Source organism: Leopardus geoffroyi, chromosome C1 (assembly GCF_018350155.1).
Source record: "Leopardus geoffroyi isolate Oge1 chromosome C1, O.geoffroyi_Oge1_pat1.0, whole genome shotgun sequence".
Lineage (NCBI taxonomy): Eukaryota > Metazoa > Chordata > Mammalia > Carnivora > Felidae > Leopardus > Leopardus geoffroyi.
This window is the reverse complement of record NC_059328.1, coordinates 18,935,312-18,955,517: the sequence shown is the minus strand read 5'-3', so window position 1 is coordinate 18,955,517 and position 20,206 is coordinate 18,935,312. Positions and strand designations below refer to the sequence as shown.

Sequence of the window (20,206 nt, the reverse complement as noted above, 5' to 3'; positions counted from 1 at the left end):
AGCGAGCAAGTCACAGAGGGTTCTATAGGTCAGAGCAAGAACGTGGATATGGACATTGAGCGAGACAGGAACCATTGGAAGATTCTGAACAGAGATGGCCATGCGCTGACTGAGATGTTCACAGGGTCGCTCTGGCTGCCATGTGGAGAGGAGTCAGTAGGGGGACGGTGATTATTGCAATAATTTGGGGTAGGGGTGATGGTGGGGCTTAAATCAAGGTGGGGCCAGTGAGGCATGGTGGTAAAAACTCTGCCAGTTCTGGATATTTCTTTGAAGGCACAGTTGACAGGACTTACGAGTGGTCCACTAAGTGAGTTATTAAGGATGACTAACTTTGATGTTCATAAAGCAAACTTAGCGTATGTCTAGCATTTACTAAAGACTTTTAGTTCAGCATTATAAAGTCTGGCTGCTTTATGCTGCAAAATTTATATTGCTCACCTCTCCATCAATTCTGCCAAAAGTAGGAAGCAGTGGGGGCGCATGTCCATGTGGCTTTTTGCCTCACCTAAGTGGATCCCAGCCAAAAGCATGTAAGAGCTACTGATAAGGCCAACCAGCAATTTCCCTGGAATAAGTACATGGTTACTCCCAGGTCTCCTCTGAGAGGGGAGCTGCTGGGCTGGCTAAGCGCCAAACGCTGGTCTCATGACTCCCAAGTCACACCTCTAAGGTGAAGCTCAGAACTGTCTCCCGGGGATTGGCCCATGGGCGGAGGCTGTGGGCATTCACTGCCTTTGTTGCAGAAGGACAACCACGTCAACATGATGCACATCCACGTGTTTGCAGCCTATTTTGGGCTGATGGTGGCCTGGAGCTTCCGGAGGCCTCTGCATAAGAGAGTGATGGAGAAAGATCAGACAGCAAAGAGCTCCAGTTTGTTTGGCATGCTGGGTGAGGACAAGGTGGGGTGGGGTGTGGGTCGGGGGGGGGGGTCTCACCCCTGGAGTGAGCCAGAGGTTCCCAGATGGCTCTGGGGAAAAATCTCTCTCTCCTTTACCAACCCACTCAGGGTCCTCAGAGCCCCTCCATGATGACTCATTTCCCTGAGTGGTGTTGAATGGATTCACAATCCCTTCTAGGGCAACGCCCTTCATTAATATCCAGAGGAGAGGGAAGGCTCATGTACTTGAGTTTAAATCAGTTTGCCCAATCCTTTTGTCCTCAAGTTAAGGGAGGGAAGTGGATTAGTGGAGAAAGCAGAGGCCAGCAGTGGAGAGAGGGACAGGGAGGGGAAGAGGACGGTCATACTGGTGTATCCTGCAAAGCTGCAGCGGAAATGCTGAACCCTGACTCCCAGGAGAGGCTGGGAGGAAATCAGGCAGTGAGCTGGGCAGCAGGTGACCCAACAGCCAGCTATGAGGCCAAATGAAATTGGCACATTACGTTCTCAAAATAAGCATTGGGCCATCACAAGTCAGACTCAGGAGGCCTGGGGGTTGTTGATCTCAACTCTCTGGGCCTTAGGTTTTTTGCTTGTAAAGTGTGTTAGTTGGGCCCTATCAACCTGAGAATTTCAGGTTCAGAGGAGACATGACTTGCCCAGAGTCACATAGCTAGAAAGTGACCAGGCTGAGACTTGCCCACTCCAGGAAGCGCCCACAGGCTCAGGCTTTGGAGTAGGAGTGCTGGTTCTGGGAAATGACCCTTTCTGGCCCCCAGGAACCCTCTTCTTATGGATATTCTGGCCGAGTTTCAACTCTGCTCTGCTGCTGGACTCTCCAAACGAAAGGAAGAATGCCGTGTTCAACACCTACTATGCTCTTGCGGTCAGCGCGGTGACAGCCATCTCGGTGTCGTCCTTGGCTCACCCCCAAGGGAAGATCAACATGGTGAGGAGGGGGCTGTCCCTTGGGGAGCACTTAGGTCTTGCAGGCTGGACACATCTTCACGCTTCCTGTCCCAGAGCTAGCCCCACTGGGTGACAGAGTCTTGTCTGCAGTGTCACGGAGCATCGGAGCATCGGGGAAGGGCACTGGCTTATCAAAATGGGAACTAGAGTGTAGAGACCATGAAATGATCAAAGGCTGTCTTCGGGGAGTGATTAAATCTATCAGTGTTGACATCAAACAGACATAAGTTTGAAACCTGTTTCTGCTAGTTACTAAAGCCAGCCACCATGAGGAAGAGTCAGCAGAGAAGAGCTAGAATAGAATCGGTCAGTCTCTCCCCTTCCCCTAAGAAATTTCTAGAATGGAGTGAATAGAATCAGAGGTAAAGGAGTATGTTACTTTAGCCATGTAATCTTGGCTAAGCCACTTAAACCTTTGGAGCTACACCGGCTCATATGTGAAGAGGGACTTCCAAGAACATGCTCATAAAGTGCTCCATGGCCAACATCACTGGCTATTACCAATGTGGCCAGGGAGTCTGTGTGTGTGAGTTTGGGGGGAAAAGACGTGTGCAAAGGTAGAGCTAAAGACAAAACGGTTTCCCATGAAGATCAGGTATGGGGCCAACCAGCCAGGGGACATGGGAAAAAGTCTAGAGAGACAGCAAGGCCTGGAGTGGACAGAATGTGGCCATCCATGACAGGTTAAACACTAAGAGGCATGAGTGTCCTTCTGGGGGAGCCCCATGGTGACAGGGAGTCTAGGCTCAGACAAGGGGGGGACATCTAGGGAGGCAAGTGTGGCCAGAAGGTCAGAGAAGCCAGAAGCTGGTCCCAGGGCCCAGATCTCCCAAGACCTGGTTTGAGTGGAGGGGAGCAGAGGGAAGTAGCAAGAACCCACCCTGTTCTAGAGGAACAAAGGACATAACCGAAATGTGACCCAGGAACAAGGGCTAGATTATTATTTTTTTTAATTTATTTTGAGAGAGAGAGAGAGTGTGTGCATGGGGGACAGAGAGGGAAAGAGAGAATCCCTAGCAGGCTCCACACCAGCAGCGTGGAGCCCAACATGGGATTCGTACTCATGAACCGTAAGGTCATGACCTGAGCTGAAATCGAGAGTCGGATGCTTCACTGAGCCACCCAGGCGCCCCACAAGGGCGAGCTTACTGACGTTAGGTCCAGTGGTACAGAGTGGCAGAATCACTAAATAGCCAATAATAATGATAAAAATAGTAAAAGCAATAATGATGGGTTATATTTCTTGAGCCTTTACTCACGGTCCCTGCTAGCTAGGCCCTGGGCTCAGAGTTGTACATGTGGTAACTCATTTAATCTTACCGTAACCGTATTAAGTAGGTACTGCTAAAACTCCATTCTTCTGGCGGAAAAGCTGAAGCACGAATGCTTAGGTGGCCAAAGACACATCACTAACAAGCGCAAGGGTGACTGGGATGCGCTTTGAAGTTCAACGCCTCCCAGTCAGATTGCCTGCCCCCTGAGCCTGAGAAGTGGAGTAAGATTAAGACAATTGATGAAGGTCATGGACTCTCAATGGAGAGGAAGGGGTGTGAAGCAGGGAAGATATTACGGTGTGCTTGCTACCAGCTTACCAAGCAACCCTGGGCGAGATGTTGTCCTCTCTGTGCCTCGCTTCACTCGCTCACGAGCTGTTTCTTTGCAGAATCATATCCACAATGCGGTACTGGCCGGAGGTGTGGCTGTGGGTGCCTCGTGTTATCTGATCAGCTCTCCTTGGCTTGCCATGGTGCTGGGCCTTACAGCTGGACTGATCTCCACCGGAGGAGCCCTGTGCCTGCCGGTAAGAACTGGGCAACCAACACCCTGATGTGCCTTAGACCAGCAGGGCCCCGGGAGCATGGTGGGGCCATGCAGTGCCATGGGCTCCATTAGGCAGGCCCTGGCACCTTCTCAGGCTGGCTTCAAAGCTTGGGTGAGATACCCACCCAGGTTGGATGGTACATTTGTTAGGATCTGGGGAGCAACTAACAGAATCCACTCAAGTTTGCTCAGGCCTGGGGGGGAATATTAGAATATGCTGCTGGGAACCCAAGAATGGCTGACACCAGGGACAGGAGTGTCGTAAGGAGCCCAAGAAGTCCCGGCTCTTCTTCTTTCTTTGCTTCTCCTGAATATCCGCTCTAACCTCACTCTGTAGACTTCCTTCCCCCTCTTCTTCTCCTACCCACATGGGGGAATGTAGTCTTGGTCTTCAGGAAAGCAGCCAGGTAGAATCTCTCGGCCCTATACCCAAGTGTTCTGGAGAAGGGACTCCTTGGTTTAGCTTGGACAGCGTGCTTATCTTGGGCTGGGGCGTAGGGGGGGCTGGAGCATAACATACATACGTGGCCGCTGCCCATGAGCCACATGAATGAGGGGGGGAGGGCAGCAGCCAGAAGAGGGACTCTGGGCCAATCCAGGCCATGTCCACTTCTGATTGTTTAGTTCTTCTAAGCAGATGGACTTTTCTTCCTTCCATACTCAGCAGTTACTAATAATGCCCGGATACCCCATAATAGCCACTTTGTTCTAATACGCTTCTAAGAGAAATATTTAGGAGCAACAACCCTTCATGGGTTTGAAGGCTTGGGAGGAGAAAAAGGAGTAGATTTTTAAGAAGCTGAACTTGGATGAACAGTGGATATTCCGGGAGGCAGTTTCAATCCAAGATAGGGGAAAACGTACCGACAATTTGATCTGACCAGCCGTGAGTAGTCTGCTCTTCACCTTTGGAACTGGAATAAATGTCTTGTAGCTCTTCTGCTCTGAGGCCCGATTCTGAGAGGAGGAGCATACAGCCAAAAACTGCGTAACGAGTTCTCATCAGGCTGGGTGTCCATTGCTTCCTCTGTGCCTGTTTCCTTGACTCTGTCACTGGGGGAATGATTCAGAGATGATTCACTCCTTCGTTCGTTCGTTCGTTCACTCAGCATGTATGTTTTCACATTGATCCTGCTTCCCGGGCTGTGGGGCAGTGAGGGAAATGGACAAATGAATACACAACCATGTGGCAGCTGCTGCGAAGCCCATCTAGGCCAGCCTGGGACGGATCAGGAAATGCCTCCTGGAGCAGAGGGTGTCTCAGCCACATGTTGACAGATGACTAATATTAGCCAGGCAAAGCGAGGGGCAACGTATTCCAGACAGAAGGCACAGTGTGTTCAAAGGCTCAATGGTGAGAAGAGACACCAAAGCATTGAGCTCACCTGGGAGTGTGGTGGCACCACAGTCTTGAGAGACGAGAGATACTCAGGTGTATCCCCTGGGCAGGTTGAGGAGTCTGGGTTTTTATTCTGACGGCAAAGGGGATCCTCAGGAGGGAACTGGCCTGTCTAATTTGCGTTTGTATCCACGTATGTTGGCTCATGGCCCCCTGGAAGGCTTAAGATGCAGAGGGGAAGGAGTGGTGAGGATAAGTCTGGAGGGGTGGTCGCATTCTTTTCTTCTCATTAGCCATGCTGTCTTTGGGGTGGCAGTTAAGTTTGGACTAGACCAGTGGGTCTCAGTCACCCACCATCATCCCCTCCAGGGACGCTTGACAGCATGCACAGACATTATTTGGTTGACACACTGTGCGGGGATGCTCCTGGCATCTAGAGGGAGAGCCCAGGGATGCTGCTTCACGTGCTACGACACACAGGACGGACTTTTCACAACACAGGGTCATCAGGCCTGCGCTAGACCCTTGCTTCCCAGAGGCTGGTCAGTGGACCCGTAGCCTTGGCATCACCCGCAACTTTGTTAGAAATGCAGAATCTCAGGCCCCAGGCTCACCGTATCTACCTCTGCGGTCTAACAAGCTCCCCGCGTGATGCCCGGGCACGTGCAGGTCCGAGACGCGCTTCCGTAGGGGAGCCCCAATGCCTACCCCCTTTGGGGGCCCTGGAGGCCAAGGATCTGTGGAAAACCCGGGTGGAGAGTCCCAGTCCTGCACGTACATCTGCTTATGTGACTCTTGTTCTAGATGTGTTTTAACCACGTGCTGGGGATCCACGACACCGGTGGCGTGTACTACACCTTCGGCTTGCCGGGGCTCCTCGGAGAGATCGCCCACATCGTGCTGATCACGTATCAAGTCGACCAGACCAAGAGTGCCATGTGAGTCACTCGGCTCGTCCCCTTCACGCCCCCATTCAGCTCGGGGTGAAACGCGCCCCCCGCCGGCGCCTTTTGCTGAGGCACACGTGTTCAGAGCCGGGCACTCAGCAGGCCTTAGCAAATATTTGTCGGCAGATGGATTAGTAAACCCTGCAGAGCCCCTACCTCTCCAGGCCGTGGCTGCTTTCCAGGAAGGACAGCTTAGGGGCGGGGCAAAGGCAGACAGGTGTGAGGCTCCCCCAGATGACCTGACAGAGCAGGTCAATCAGGCCAAGCCAGCCGAGTCTGTTTTACAGCCGCTGGTGGTTTGGGTCGCGGGGAAGAGTGTTGTGCAGTCGGACTTGTTCTGACCTTGTACCAGCAGGCACGCTACCTGATCTCTCTAAGCCTCATTGCCTGATTATGAATGCAGACACTGATGGCGCATTCCCTCCTAGGGTTGTTGGAGGCGACTTGAGGCCAGGCGCCTTGTGGTTAAAAGGATTGAATACTTTTTTTCTTAAACATTTTTTTTAATGTTGATTATTTTTGAGAGAGAGAGAGAGTGTGCACGCGCGCGCACAAGCTAGGGAGGGGCAGAGAGAGGGGTAGATACAGAATCCAAAGCAGACTCCAGGCTCTGAGCTGTGAGCACAGACCCCGACGCGGGGCTCGAACCCATGAACCACGAGATCATGAGCTGAAGTCGGACGCTCGACCGACTGAGCCACCCAGGCGCCCCAGGATGTAATACTTTCATGTAAGAAAACACTAAGCACAACCCTCCCTGAGGCCTGGGGAGAGGAGGAGCTTGGCCAAGGTCTCACTGTGAGGCAGGAACGTGGGTCTCCGGACTCGGCTCAGATCCTATGTCCTCCAGACAACGGATGGCGGCGACTGGTTTCACATACCCGAGCCCTGGCCATCACCTCCCGGGGCTTGCGTGACTATCTTCCAGGCGTGGCGCACATAAAATGAAAAAGTGACTTGGGCATGATACGGGGATAGGTTTTTCCGGATGAACTGATATAGCGATCGCAGTAATGGTACTGATAACAATCGCTGCTGTTGATTGACAGCTTTCTAGATGCCAGGCACTCACTACGCGAAAATCATCGTATGCATCATCTCATGGAATCCTCACGACCACCCTGTGAGGTACTATCATATTCCAAGAAATGATACGTGTGGGGTAGTGATCTGCCCTAAGTCACTTGGCTGGAGCCTATCTCCAGGTGGGGAGACACCTCAGTGGGGCTCCGATGGTGTGTCTGCCACCGTTTTAACAGCTGTGCAACTCAGCAAATCCTTTCCCCTCTCTGGGCCCCTGAGTCCCCTCTGTAAAGCTCAGGTGCCTGCTGGGGCCGGGCCGGTAAGGTCAAAAAATGGGAGCAGCAAGGGGAGGCTGGAAAACAGTGGGAAGTTGCTCCTCAGCACCAGGCGACCATAACTGCGCGGGGACCAAGGCTCGGTGTCCCCAGATGTGACTTTTCAAGAGAAGCCAAAACTCCAGAGCTATGCACCTACACTCCCAAGCATCGGCAAAAGATTCAAAATCGTCAAGACACATCGTGTGGGCCAAATTCTGCTCCGGGGTGGCCAATCTGTGACTTCAGAGCCACCTGCCCTTCTAGCTTCCTAAGTCTGTGATTCTGTGGCTCTCCTAGAGCAGTAAATCCCACCCTACCCCAGACCTGCATGGTTAGAAATCTGGTGATGAGGTAGGCGCCTGGGTGGCTGTTGCTTTTAAGTGCTCAACTCCTGATTTCAGCTCAGGTCACGATCCCGGGGTCATGGGATCCAGCCCGGCGTGGGGCTCCCCGCTCAGCACAGAGCCGGCTTGAGATTCTCTCCCCCGCCCCCATCTCTCTTCACCCCGCAAAATTTAAAGAGATCTGGCTATGGGAGCCCAGCAATCTGTCTTCCACCCAGCCCTCTAGGTGATTCTCCCATAAACCAGTTGGAGACCGCTGGCCGATAGCAAAGAACAGGAAAACAAAGGCCGGTTGACCAATGGGGTGCTGCTAAAGGATTAACAAACAAAGCCCCGACTGCAGTGGTGCAAATACTCCCTTCTGTGGCCAATTGCAAGCCATCAAGGGGCTGTCACTGAGCGGGTACACTTAGGAAGGGTTGAGAACACGGCCTGTGCACCCACCCTGTGAGCGGGCTCTAGCACACCTCTGTGAGTCAACTCTGACTGCAAAACCTTATCACATGCAGGGACCGGGCAGCAGAGAGAGGGAGAGAGGGTCTGGAACTGAGACTGTGTCTTTGGGTTTGTAGTGGTGGGGTAATGAGTGGGGGGAGGTCTCCGGCTGGGCAGGAAGAGAAAGCATATATTAGAGTTTGTGCTTGGGCAGGTTATAATATGAATTTTGCACTCCCGTGAAAGTTGACTGGTGGAGAGAGAGGAGTAAACAATTTCGGCTGTTAGTTGGGCCCAGTGATAAATGAGTGCCAAGTAGACAAATACTGAATCCAAGAAACACAGTTAAAATCAGTGTTCTATTGTATGAATGCAGCACAATTTATGTATCCACTACTGATGAGCATTTGGGTTCTTTCCAGTTTGGAGCTATTACGAATATTCTAGTGTTGCCGCCATGAACATTCTAGCACTTTTTTTTTTTTTTTTTTTTTTTTAGAACATACAAATGCACTTCTGTTAAGCAAATGCCTAGAAGCAGAATTGTTGGATCACAGTATTCCCATGATCCCTTTTAGAGGAAACTTCCCGTTTTCCACCATAGTCTGCTGGTTTCTTCACCTGTGGCACCCGAGAGTTCCCCTTACCCTATACATTCTCTAACACCTCATGTTTTTCTTCTTTTTAATTTTCTCCATTTAGGCATCAAACTTATCTTTTTTTCTTTTAAAGTAGGCTCCACACATGGTGTGGAACCCGACGCAGGGCTTGAGCTCACAACCCTGAGATCAAGACCTAAGCCGAGATCAAGAGTCAAACGCTTAACCAACTGAGCCACCCAGGTGTTCCTAGGCATCAAACTTTCTCATTTTATTATTATTATTTTAAAAATGTTTTTAATTTTTAAATGTTTATTTATTTTTGAGAGAGAGAGAGAGAGAGAGAGAGACAGAGCACACATGGGGGAAGGGCAGAGATAAAGGGAGACACAGAATCCGAAGCAGGCTCCAGGCTCTGAGCTGTCAGCACAGAGCCTGATGTGGGGCTTGAACCCATGAACGAAGAGATCATGACGTGAGCCAAAGTCGGGCACTCAACAGACTGAGCCACCCAGGCACCCCATTTATTATTACTTTTTTTTTTAATGTTTATTTTTGAGAGAGAGAGAGACAGAGAGCGTGAGCGGGGGAGGGGCAGAGAAAGAGGGAGACACAGGATCCGAAGCAGGCTCCAGGCTCCAAGCTGTCCGCACAGAGCCCGACGCGGGGCTCGAACCCACGAAGTGTGAGATCATGACCTGGGCCGAAGTCAGACGCTCAACCGACTGAGCCACCCAGGCGCCCCTATTATTATCACTTTTTAATGTTTATTTATTTTTGAGAGTAGGAGACAGAGTGTGAGTGGGGGAGGGGCAGAGAGAGGGAGACACAGAATCGGAAGCAGTCTCCAGGCTCCGAGCTGTCAGCACAGAGCCCGACGCAGGGCCTGAACCCATGAACTGTGAGATCATGACCTGAGCCGAAGTCAGATGCCCAGAAGTCAGATGCTCAGCCGACTGAGCCCCCTGGGTGCTCCTAGGCATCAAATTTATCATTTTCTTATTATTTTCTTACTGTTTATTTTTCAGAAAGAGAGATCACACGTGTGTGAGCACTAGTGGGTGAGGGACAGAGAGAGGAGACAGAGGATCCAAAGCAGGCTCTGTGCTGACAACAGACAACCCTATGTCGGGCTCGAACTCAAGAGCCGTGAGATTGTGACCTGAGCTGAAGTTGGATGCTTAATTGAGCCACCCACTCAAACTTATCATTTTAATTTTAATTTCCCTGATAACTGATTAAATAGAGCACATTTCATATGCTTTTTGGACATTTGATTATCTTTTTTTGTGAAATGTCTCTCCAAGTTCTTTAGTTCTTTTGCCCATTTTTTTTTGTTGTGCTGTTCTGTCTTTTTCTTATAGATTTGTAGGAATTCTGGTTATAGAGCCTTTGTCACATACATGTGTCATGAATATCTTCTCACATTTTGTAGGTTATCTTTTGCCTTCTTAATGGTGTCTTTTGATGAACAGAAGTTCTCCATTTTAATACAGTTCAATTTATCATTGTTCCCTTTACATTTGCATGTTCTGTTTAAGAAATGTTTCTCTATTGTTAAGGTCATATAGATGTCCTGCTAGGCCACTTAGTAGTTTAAAGCGAGGTCTCGGGGTTGTCTTGAAGGAGGGATGACAGGGAAGTATGTTCAACAGGGGTGGGCAGGGGAGATGAGCCTTATAGCCAAGCTATGCTCCGCATTGCCCTGATGGAAAGAGAACTCTCATCTTTAATTGCCTATGAGGAAACTTGGGGCTCAGAAAGGTTAAGTGACTTGCCTAGGATTATGCAGCTAGTGACAGTCCTTGAACGTGAACCTGGGCTTTCTGCCTCCTGATCAAGTTCATCACCCATGGGTTCTGAGAATTGAAGTAAGCCAAAGAGGATCTTAGAATCCCCCCTTCCCTTCTTACGTGTCTGTGTGGCTTTGCAGGAATGTGACAGGGGAATGTGTTGCCAGGGGAGAGGACGTTTGTTCTTCTGGTAGCCCTTCCTGACAGCATCGTTACTGATGCAGACAGTCCTTTTTGATCTCTGCCGTCTGATGCCTGAATGTGACTATATTCTGCTTTGTCATTTCTAGGATTAACTACCAGTTGCTCTTGGACATTGGGGCACTGAGCTTGGCCATGGCCATGGGTCTGCTCATTGGTCTTTTGACAGGTAAGTATGAGACCACCCTTCTTCCCCATGGTGCAGGGCACAGGCCTCAGGGCCAGAGTGTACCTGCCCCGTGGCTGGATGTGTATACCCATCCCCTTCTCTGTGAACCCCCTCGGCTCCGGCCAAATGAGGCAAACCCCTAAGACCTTGATTAACAACAAGAGAATCACATCATTTCAGCATGGGAAAGGCCCTCAGAGGCCGCTTGCTGTAGGTGTGGACTCTGAGGGCCAGAGAAAGTTAAGAGACTTTCCTGAGGTTGTAAGTAGGGGTGAGTGGCGACACTGCAACCTTGTGAACCCAGGGCTGGTGGCTCCACCCAATTTTGTGCATAAAGCCAAGGAAACCCTTCGGCCAAAAAGCTTACCTTTATTTCCTGAGAATACTCAAAGTATTATTTCGTTCAGCAAATATTTATTCAGTATCTACTATGAGCCAGACACTATTCTTAGGCACTAGGGACACAACAGTGAACAAAACAAGTTCCCTCATCCCATGGGGTTGATATTCTAGTGGAGGGGGTGGCAATAAATAAACCAAGAAGTGGAGTATTTGCTCTGTCGGAGACTCAGGGTAGAGGAGCACAGAGTCAGTGTGAGGGTGGGGTACTCTTTTAGGAGGGGAGGAAGGGTGAGGCCCCTGGGTGGCTCAGTGGGTTAAGTGTCTGACTCTTGATATCTGCTCAGGTCCTGATTTCATGGTTGTAGGATCCAGCCCTGGGTCAGGCTCTGTGCTAAATGTGGAGCCCGCTTGGGGATTCCCTCTTTTCTCCTCTCTCTCTCTGCCCCTCTCCTGCTCGCACTCTCTCTCTTTCTCAAAATAAATAAACATAAAAAAAAAAAAAAGCATGGGAAGGAAAGGTCTATCTGGTAAGTTGACCTTTAAGCAGAAACCTGAACAGAGAGAGGGAACAAGACCTACCATGTGTTTATTTGGCAGAAGAGCATTCCATGAAAAGGGATAGCAAGTGCAAAGGCCCTGAGGCAGGAGCAAAGAATGCTCAGGGTGGCTGATATGGATATAGTGAAAGGGAGAGTGGGAGGGGTTGAGAACAGAGTGGTAATAAGGAGCGAGATAATTCTGAGATGGGAAGCCATTAGAAATCTTTAAACAGAGGATTGAAGTATGCTTTTGCTCCTGCAATATGACAGAATAGCGAAGAACCTCAGGGAGTTACTAATTTGCCAGTCTTGTTTATATGCTAGGTGAAAAGATGCTTTCTGTCCAGAACTGCTCACCTTTATTCAACAAGCAAACAGCTTTATTGGTTAGACATTCATAGATTGTTCCCTAAGCAGGGAGTGAATGCCAAATAAGAGAGAAAATAGCATTAACAGACGTAAAAGAGTTGTATGGCCTTGGGCATATCGGTTTACTCTCTCTGAGCCTGGGCCTTGGGAGGCTTTTCTGTAAAATGAAAGGACCGTGGTAGCTAATCATTGGGCTTCTTTTATGCTCCAAAGCAAATATGAAGGTACTTTTTGGAATTGCCTGGGTGATTTTAGACAGCAAGACTGACTAGAATCACTTTAATATACCAACTGGCCTCAACTTTCATCAGAGTCGAGGAGATGAAATACAGATGAGAAAAATGCCCCCCTCTGTAAGTTTGCGTTCCATTTGTGGTGGCAGTCCAATCCTGAGTAGGGTTACCAGATTTAGCGAGTGAAAATACAAGGCACCCGTTTTTTAAATTCAAAATTAACTGAGCATCCTAGGTTACTTTATCTGGCAACCTTCACCCGGACTACGACACCATTCACCATCGTCACTAGTATTCACAAAATGACACTGATGTGCACTGTCTTGTAAAACCCCTGGGAGGGCCTTTTTTTAATGCTTCACTGGAGTCAAAAAAGAAAATGGAGGAAAAGACACTCACAGTGTTCCTTTAGGAGTCAAGACCAATGAGCGTCCGTCTTTCCATGTAGCTTTGAACATAGGAAAGCTGGTGAATAAGAAAAACGTGAACAATGGAAGGGGAAAGAGGCCACTAAGCAGCCAAGATAGCACCTGACTCCCTAAAGCCAAGCATTTCGCTTGTCAAGAGGCCCCTGATTTGGGGCCTGTCTACATTTACTTAAGAAACAATCCTATGGGGGCACCTGGGTGGCTCAGTTGGTTAAGCGTCCAACTTCGGCTCAGGCCATGATCTCACCATTCATGAGTTCAAGCCCCGCATTGGTCTCTGTGCTGACAGCTCAGAGCCTGGAGCCTGCTTTGGATTCCGTGTTTCCCTCTCTCTCTGCCTCTTCCCAGCTTATACTCTCTCTCTCTCTCTCAAAAATAAATACACAGTAAAAAATTTTTTTAATAATAATAAAAAAAAGAAACGATCCTATCAAGCATGGTTATTGGGTTTCTGAATTCAGGCAGATTGGAAATGGCAGGTTAGAGGTGGGATAGTTTTCTCGAAGTAAGGCACACTGGTAGAAGTTAGAGGTCAAAGTAGACAGCCTAACAGAAGAAAAGAAATTCTTTAAGCCGGACACTAGAACATATAAAGCTTGGGCTGCTGAGAGAAGACGCCAACAACCCCAACAGCTATATACTTTCTCTGCATTATATAGTGCATTTCATAAATGGATGTTCCTAGCAATATTTCCGATTAAAAAAAAAGTCCAAATGTGTTTAGTGTTGTCTCATAAGACACGAAAATATAGCATATTTTGAATGGATTTTCATCAGCTATCTGGAAAGTTCATGTAGGTGTTAGAGATCGTTTCTGAGTAATTCTAGCTAAATGAAGGGTGCTGGTTGCCTCCTACATGCCAATATCAGTTAAAGGTGTGCCCTACAAAAGGAAAATGTGACTAAGTACATGCGTACTCTTGTTAATCTTAATATTTAATGCATGAGGGCCGATCATCATTAAAAATACATAGATAAGGGGCCCTGGGTGGCTCAGACAGTTAAGCATCTGACTTCGGCTCAGGTCATGATCTCACAGTTCGTGAGTTTGAGCCCTGTGTCAGGCTTTGTGCTGACAGCCTGGAGCCTGCTTCAGGTTCTGTGTCTCCCTCTCTCTCTCTGCCCCTCCCCCGCTCACATTCTGTCTGTCTCTCAAAAATAAATAAACATAAAAAAAAAGAAAAAAGGTGAGCAATCACTTCATGTATCCTGGGAAATTCGGCCAACTTTGTGCAGCTGGAGGAAGGCACAGGGCCAAGCTCTCTGGGCAGGGGCGGGATGGGTGGAGAGAAGAGTAGGCACAAAAGCAAGTTGGTATAAACTACTTTCCTAACTAACAAGTGGAATCTTGAGCTGAGGTCATGGAGAGTTTATTGGAGCTGGTGACGCAGGACCTACAGGGCCAGCTAATTGGAGTTGCTGTCCATGGTAGTTCCTGTGTTCTTAATGGATCCACTTTTAGGTAGGGGCACCATGTTCTATTCCATCTTGGGAAGCATGTCAGACCCGTGGCTATTGCATACCTCTCACTGTCATCTTAATCCTTTGGAGATATAATTGCACTTGCCAGTTTCCTTTAAAAGGTGTTTATAGAATGAACTAAGCTGGTCCAGGAAGGACAGCACTCCAATTTGTCTGTCTCCTGGTTGTAGAAGAAAAAGGGATTTTTGTGGAGATAACCATATCTGGCATAGGATATTTTTATTAATTTTGAGATAACAAATGCTGTGCCCTAAATGTTTAACATGTAATTTTGAATTTTAACAGGTTTGGTCTTAAACCTCAAAGTATGGAGAGGACCTCATGTATCTAAATATTTTGATGACCAAGCTTTCTGGGAGGTAAGATTTTTAACCTAATGTCATAGATTTTGAGTGAATGAACTCAAAAAGATATCTGGTATATCTGTTTATAGGTTGACCTGGTGTTTGGAGAACAAAATAAAAACAAAATGTGCGTGCGTGTGTGTATACATGTGTTGGTGAGGGCTGGGGAGGTGGTAAAGGTTACCATTTCCCTGATGCCTCAAGGTCACTGAAGGTCAGAGATGTGAGAATGGCCGCTGGCCACTCTTCTCCCATCTGGAGTCATCAAAGTGGGCAAACAGTTTGACATGAAGGTGATAGAATCCTGCAAGGCAAGGGCCAGAAGGCCTGCAGGGGCCAACAAATCTATTCCCCTCATTTGACAGACACACTGAGTGGAACCATGACTGTTCAAGTTCTCGAGTGAGTGTGTGGCACAGCTTGATCTAGAACACAACTCTTGATAAATTATAGCCAGTGGACACAAGAAAACTTATACTATAGGAGTCTGGGATCGTTTAGCCAAAGAACAGAGAGCTCAAACAATGCAGCTGCTGCTGTGGGTCTCTGTGTTCCGTGTCGCATTTGTTCTCATGACTAGGCTAGAAAGAGGGTCAGGGCTCATTTCCTGTCATCCTCCCTTTGACCTACACTCTCACATTTCACTAAGAACTCTGATATGTGTAGGAGGTCTGGGTGGCTTGGTTGGTTAAGAACTTTGATATGTGTCACCTTAGGTAACTTCCATTTGATGCTGAGGTTGAGTGGGCAAACATTGCAAAACTATAAATGGGAGGTTGGGGCTGACAGAGGTCAGGCTAACGCCCAACATCATACCATTGTGAGTGGCAGAGACAGGAACCAGGCCTCCTGAGTCCCAGGCCAATCCTTTCTCCACCTGGCATGCCAAGATACTGATCACGAAAGGGACAGAGAACCAGCCTTATTATGGATGGGCCTTGGCATTAGCATTTGTAGAGGCAAAAAGGAGAACCGGCCTCTTGTCCTTTTCCTCCCTTCTTCATCGCTTCTCTTTCCTTCTCTTCCTCTTCAAACAGCTTTATGGAGGTGTAACTGACAGCAAACACATATTTAAAGTAATATAATTTGCTACATTTAAACATATTTATATGCCCATAAAACCGTCACCACCATGTTTCCTCATGCCTCTTTGAAACTACTCCCTCCCCGCTCCACCCCATTCCGTCCCCAGGCAAACACCTAACTGCCTTCTGTCCAATAGGTTGGTTTATATTTTCTACAGTTTTATAAAAACGAATCACACGGAACATTCTTTGGCATCTTTTCGCCAGCGTAATTATTCTGAGAGTCACCCATTACGTGGGTGCTTGTAAAGCGTCTCATCTCGTACCAGCTTTTCCCTCCAGCTGGTCTCTCCCAGTCCCTGCAAGGGTTCCTGCCCCTCTGGCGGCAGCAGGGTGATCTAGTGAAAGAGTTACTCAGAAAACTGGTTTAATCCAGCCATTCATTGGGCAAGTATTTATTGAGCAACTACTATACGCCAAGCATTCTGTTGATTAACCAGATATGCCGCAAACAGGACAAATGTCCAGCTCAATTATTTGAGTTGCAATAAATATTTGCTAACTAAATGGGGGAAATCTGAGGAACCCCGCCTCACACTGGCCACTGTGGCAGTGGGCAAGATGGAACAATGAATGGAGACCAGTTCTGCAGGGTGTCACATAGGCCAGTTTCTCAACCTCTCTTACTGGTAAAATAAGGATGGTAATCTTTGTTCTACCTCACCGGGGTTGTTTGGGAGACCAAACGAGAGGTAATAATGTCCGTAACTACATTCTGTAAAATGCAAAGCAACACATGAATGTGAAACGGGGGGTTAACCAACCACAAAGGAATACGCAAGCCTAATACTTATCGTTTATCGTAAGCCTCCGGTGTCCGATTTTGTGCTAGATGCTTTTCAACATTATCTGACTTTTATCCTCGCAATAACCGTGCCCAAGAGTAAGGATCCCCGTCTCGAAGATGAGCAGTAACTTGTCCAAAATGATAGAGCTAGTAAGTAAATGGAAAAGGAGGAATTGAACTGGTGTCTGGCTCCAAAGACACAGCGTGTGTGTGTGTGTGTGTGTGTGTGTGTGTGTGTGTGTGTGTGTGTGTGTTGTGGGCAGTTGCTGGAGGACAGTCACTTCTCGCCCCGCTATTCTGATTTAATTTCTTACAGCTGAGTAGAGCCATTTACTCAGCAGTGTAACACAGCTTTCATTTGAAAAGCCAAATATCCATTAAAGAGGCAAGAATTCAAACTTCCAAAGCTGATAAATCCAGGGGTGATTTTTTTTTTTTTTTTTTTTTGTAAACCATCCAAAAAGGATTTTAAACATTATTGAATCTCCTAATGCACTTCAGGGAACCAGACTCCTGGGGGTTGGAAGGGACATTCCTCTGCTGGTTGCCCAGACCATGCCTGGAGGTTTAGGGGTTGGGGTACTCGCTATTCCCCACAGGTCCCCCATCTCATCCTCGGATGGTTCTATTATTAACTGATCATTTATTCACTAATTAATTCCATTTAAAGTATTACCTGATCTATGACAGAGCTCTTGGGTGGAGAGCCAGGGAGACGAATCTAAACAAAATACAGTTCTAGGTCTCAAGAAACTGCATATACTAATCCCCTGTCTTCCTGTAGATGACAATAATCCTAACTCAGATACTGATTTACAAAAATTCAGTTCATAACACAAGATTTCATGTGGCTTGTGCCTTCACTAAGAGAGTAAATTCCTTCCTTCAACTTTTAATTTCAATAACCCATGGGTTTTATTTTGTGCTTTCCAAAGCACAAGGACTCACTGACATCCACTTATTCAGATTAATCCCACAGTTAACCTTTCTGCAGAAAATAGCTTTGTTGGGAGTCTGCCGCAGGCAAGCCCCTGTTCTGGGTACTGTGGGGGAGGAGGGCATCTCAGAGAAACTAGGCCTTTCACCCCTTGGAGGGACTGGGTCTTTCTAGGTGCATAGCTCTGTTCAGAACGGAGTCCGTGATCCTGGCAGTAGCTGCTGGAAGGAGAGGAGGGTAGGATCCTGAGTCTGGGGAGGTCAGGGAAAATGGAGCTTGGAGTTGTGTTGGATTTGGGTAAGTGACAGGAAGTGAAAGACATTGCAAGCAAGGGGAACAGGAGAAGCATGAAGCCATCTGGCTCAGCAGAGAGTTGGTGAAGGGAAGGATGAAAGGTAGGCTAGAGCCACTTGACTTACCCTTCAGGCAGCTGGAAGCTCCCAGAAGTTTCAGTGGGGAAATGGTACAGATAATGTTTGAGAGTCGAGTAAAGTAAGTTTAAGCTTGTAGAATGGATTCTGAAACGAGTGCAAGTATGCTGAATATCATCCACTGGCTTCTGAACAAGTATTTGCAGCTTATTTTTAACATGATTTCATTGCCAAGAAATACAAACACCACCACTGATTTAGCATGAAAATACCTCAATGTGTTACGAGTTCCTCCTGCTGTTTTGTAAAATTCTCGAAACCTAGCCTTGTCGCACGGGTATCACCCCAGCTTCCGATTAAAATAAATGTTCTAGACACACAGTAAGGATCCAACAAATGCTTGTTCAACAGAAATGAGGAGAGGCGGTTTTTAGAGCAAAGTAGGAAAACAGATTAGGAGCCTGCCAACTGACTCCTCTCCTCCTGGAGAGGCCCCTGAAAAAGAGCATTGTTCTGGAAGGTGGATCTGAATTCAAGTCCTAGCTCCTCCAGTGGCAGGCTAGTGCCTTCAGGCAAGTCACTTTCCTTTTCTGGGGCTGTTTCTTCGTTTGTAAAATGGGCTCAAATTCCACATTCTGGAGGCAGATCTGGGTTCCACCACCTCTTGTCCTGGGGTCTCTCTGAGCTTCAGTGCCCCCATCTCTGAAATGGACAGAGTGATAGCAGTATCTCACTAGGTTGTTGTAGGATTTAAAGGAGATACTGTGTGTGAAACAACAGCACAATGATCCATAAAAAAACGCCCCATAAATGTTAGCTCCTCGGATTTCCGGTTCTAGAATTCTGTGATCCAGGTTACTCAACACGCAGTGATGTCTGGTGGGTGTGACACAGCACAACCAAACAACTTGGTATTTTCAGCTTGCAGAAGAGAACACCCAAAGGGAACCTAAAGACAATCTTCAAATACTTCAAAGACTGTCATGGAGAAAAAGAAAACGATGTTCTTCTATGCTTCTCCAAAGAATTTAAGTAGGCCCAGTGGGCAATGCTGTGTAAATGCCGAACAAGTTGAACTTGTCTGCAAAACGGAATGAATTGCTTTGTACGGTAGTGTGTCCTCCATCACTGGAGACATTCAAACAAAAGCTGATCACCGTGTATCCACGACTTGTGCAAAGAGCTCTGAGAATGAAGGTCTATCGAAGAGCTCTTCCAATTCAGATTTTATGAAAGACCTTCTAAGATCTTTGTGATGAGACAGCGTTTTGGTCCAAATAGAAGTTTCCAAAGACCAGACTCAGTATGTGTCCACATTTCAAAAGTCTAAGGGCTCATCTGTTTGCTTTGCTTTCACAGTTTCCTCATTTGGCTGTTGGATTTTAAGCCAAAGCATCCAAGAAGCAGAAGTCCTGTCTGAAATCGAGGCCACCTCCTTTCATGGTTATTCACCCTTTTTGTGTGTACAACAGACACTCTTTACAGTGAAGTCTCCCTAATTACATACAATGAGACAAGGTCAGAGATAAATGCGATATTTAAAAAAAGATTAAACATTTGTTTAAATGGTCATTTCATAATAGCTTAAAATAAATGTTTGGTTTCCTTTTTTTTTTTTTAATTTAACATTTACTTATTTTTGAGAGAGAGAGTGAGACAGAGTGTGAGTGGGGGGAGAGCCAGAGAGAGGGAGACACAGAATCGGAAGCAGGCTCCGGGCTCTGAGCTGTCCGCACAGAGCCCGACGCGGGGCTCGAACTCATGGACCACGAGATCATGACCTGAGCTGAAGTCGGACGCCCAACCGACTGAGCCACCCAGGCGCCCCTAAATGTTTGGTTTCCTTAAAGATGATGCTATCAATATTTTCTTGGGTGCAGACACATAATTAAGATATTGGTTCAACTTTTTGTTTTAAACATACACATTTAACTTTATTTCATTGGTTTAATTTTTTAATGTTTATTTATTTTGAAAAAGAGAGCGTGTGCACATGTGCGAGGTGGGGAGGGGCAGAGTGAGAGGGAAAGAGAATCCCAAGCAAGCAGGCTCTGCGCTGTCAGCATAGAGCCTGACACAGGGCTTTATCTCATGAGCTATGAGCTCATGACCCAAGTCAAAAATCAAGAGTCGGATGCTCAACTGACTGAAGCACCCAGGCGTCCCAGTATTGGGTTCAATTTTATTGACAATTCTTAAGATTCTTTCTCATGCTCAACAAAGTGTGTTGTGCTACCCAGTGAACTCTTGTCTACATCAGCAGAGCAGATGATATAAAACAGGGAAAAATTAAGAATTCACTTATATTTAGTCCTATAATGTGGACACTGTGTTTCTATTCCAGCAGTTTCACAAAGTAGTTCTTATTCCCCGAGCACAGGGGAAGATGTTGTGGTCCATCGTGGAGGTACACCGACTCAAGATTTCAAAACTAGTTCTATGTACGACC

The 20,206-nt window shown here is 47.5% G+C and overlaps 1 protein-coding gene across 1 annotated transcript in view; it reads left to right on the top strand.

Moving 5' to 3' along the window:
- LOC123597369 (RH-like protein) overlaps positions 1-19,329 on the top strand; it is a 36,890-nt gene extending 17,561 nt beyond the window's left edge. Inside the window, exons 4-10 of the mRNA XM_045476110.1 lie at positions 747-894; positions 1,663-1,832; positions 3,516-3,653; positions 5,817-5,950; positions 10,761-10,840; positions 14,519-14,592; positions 19,117-19,329. Of these exons, the coding sequence (XP_045332066.1) occupies positions 747-894; positions 1,663-1,832; positions 3,516-3,653; positions 5,817-5,950; positions 10,761-10,840; positions 14,519-14,592; positions 19,117-19,143 (771 nt within the window). The 3' untranslated portion in view covers positions 19,144-19,329. The remainder of the gene's footprint in view (positions 1-746; positions 895-1,662; positions 1,833-3,515; positions 3,654-5,816; positions 5,951-10,760; positions 10,841-14,518; positions 14,593-19,116) is intronic.
- Positions 19,330-20,206: the final 877 nt, after the last annotated feature.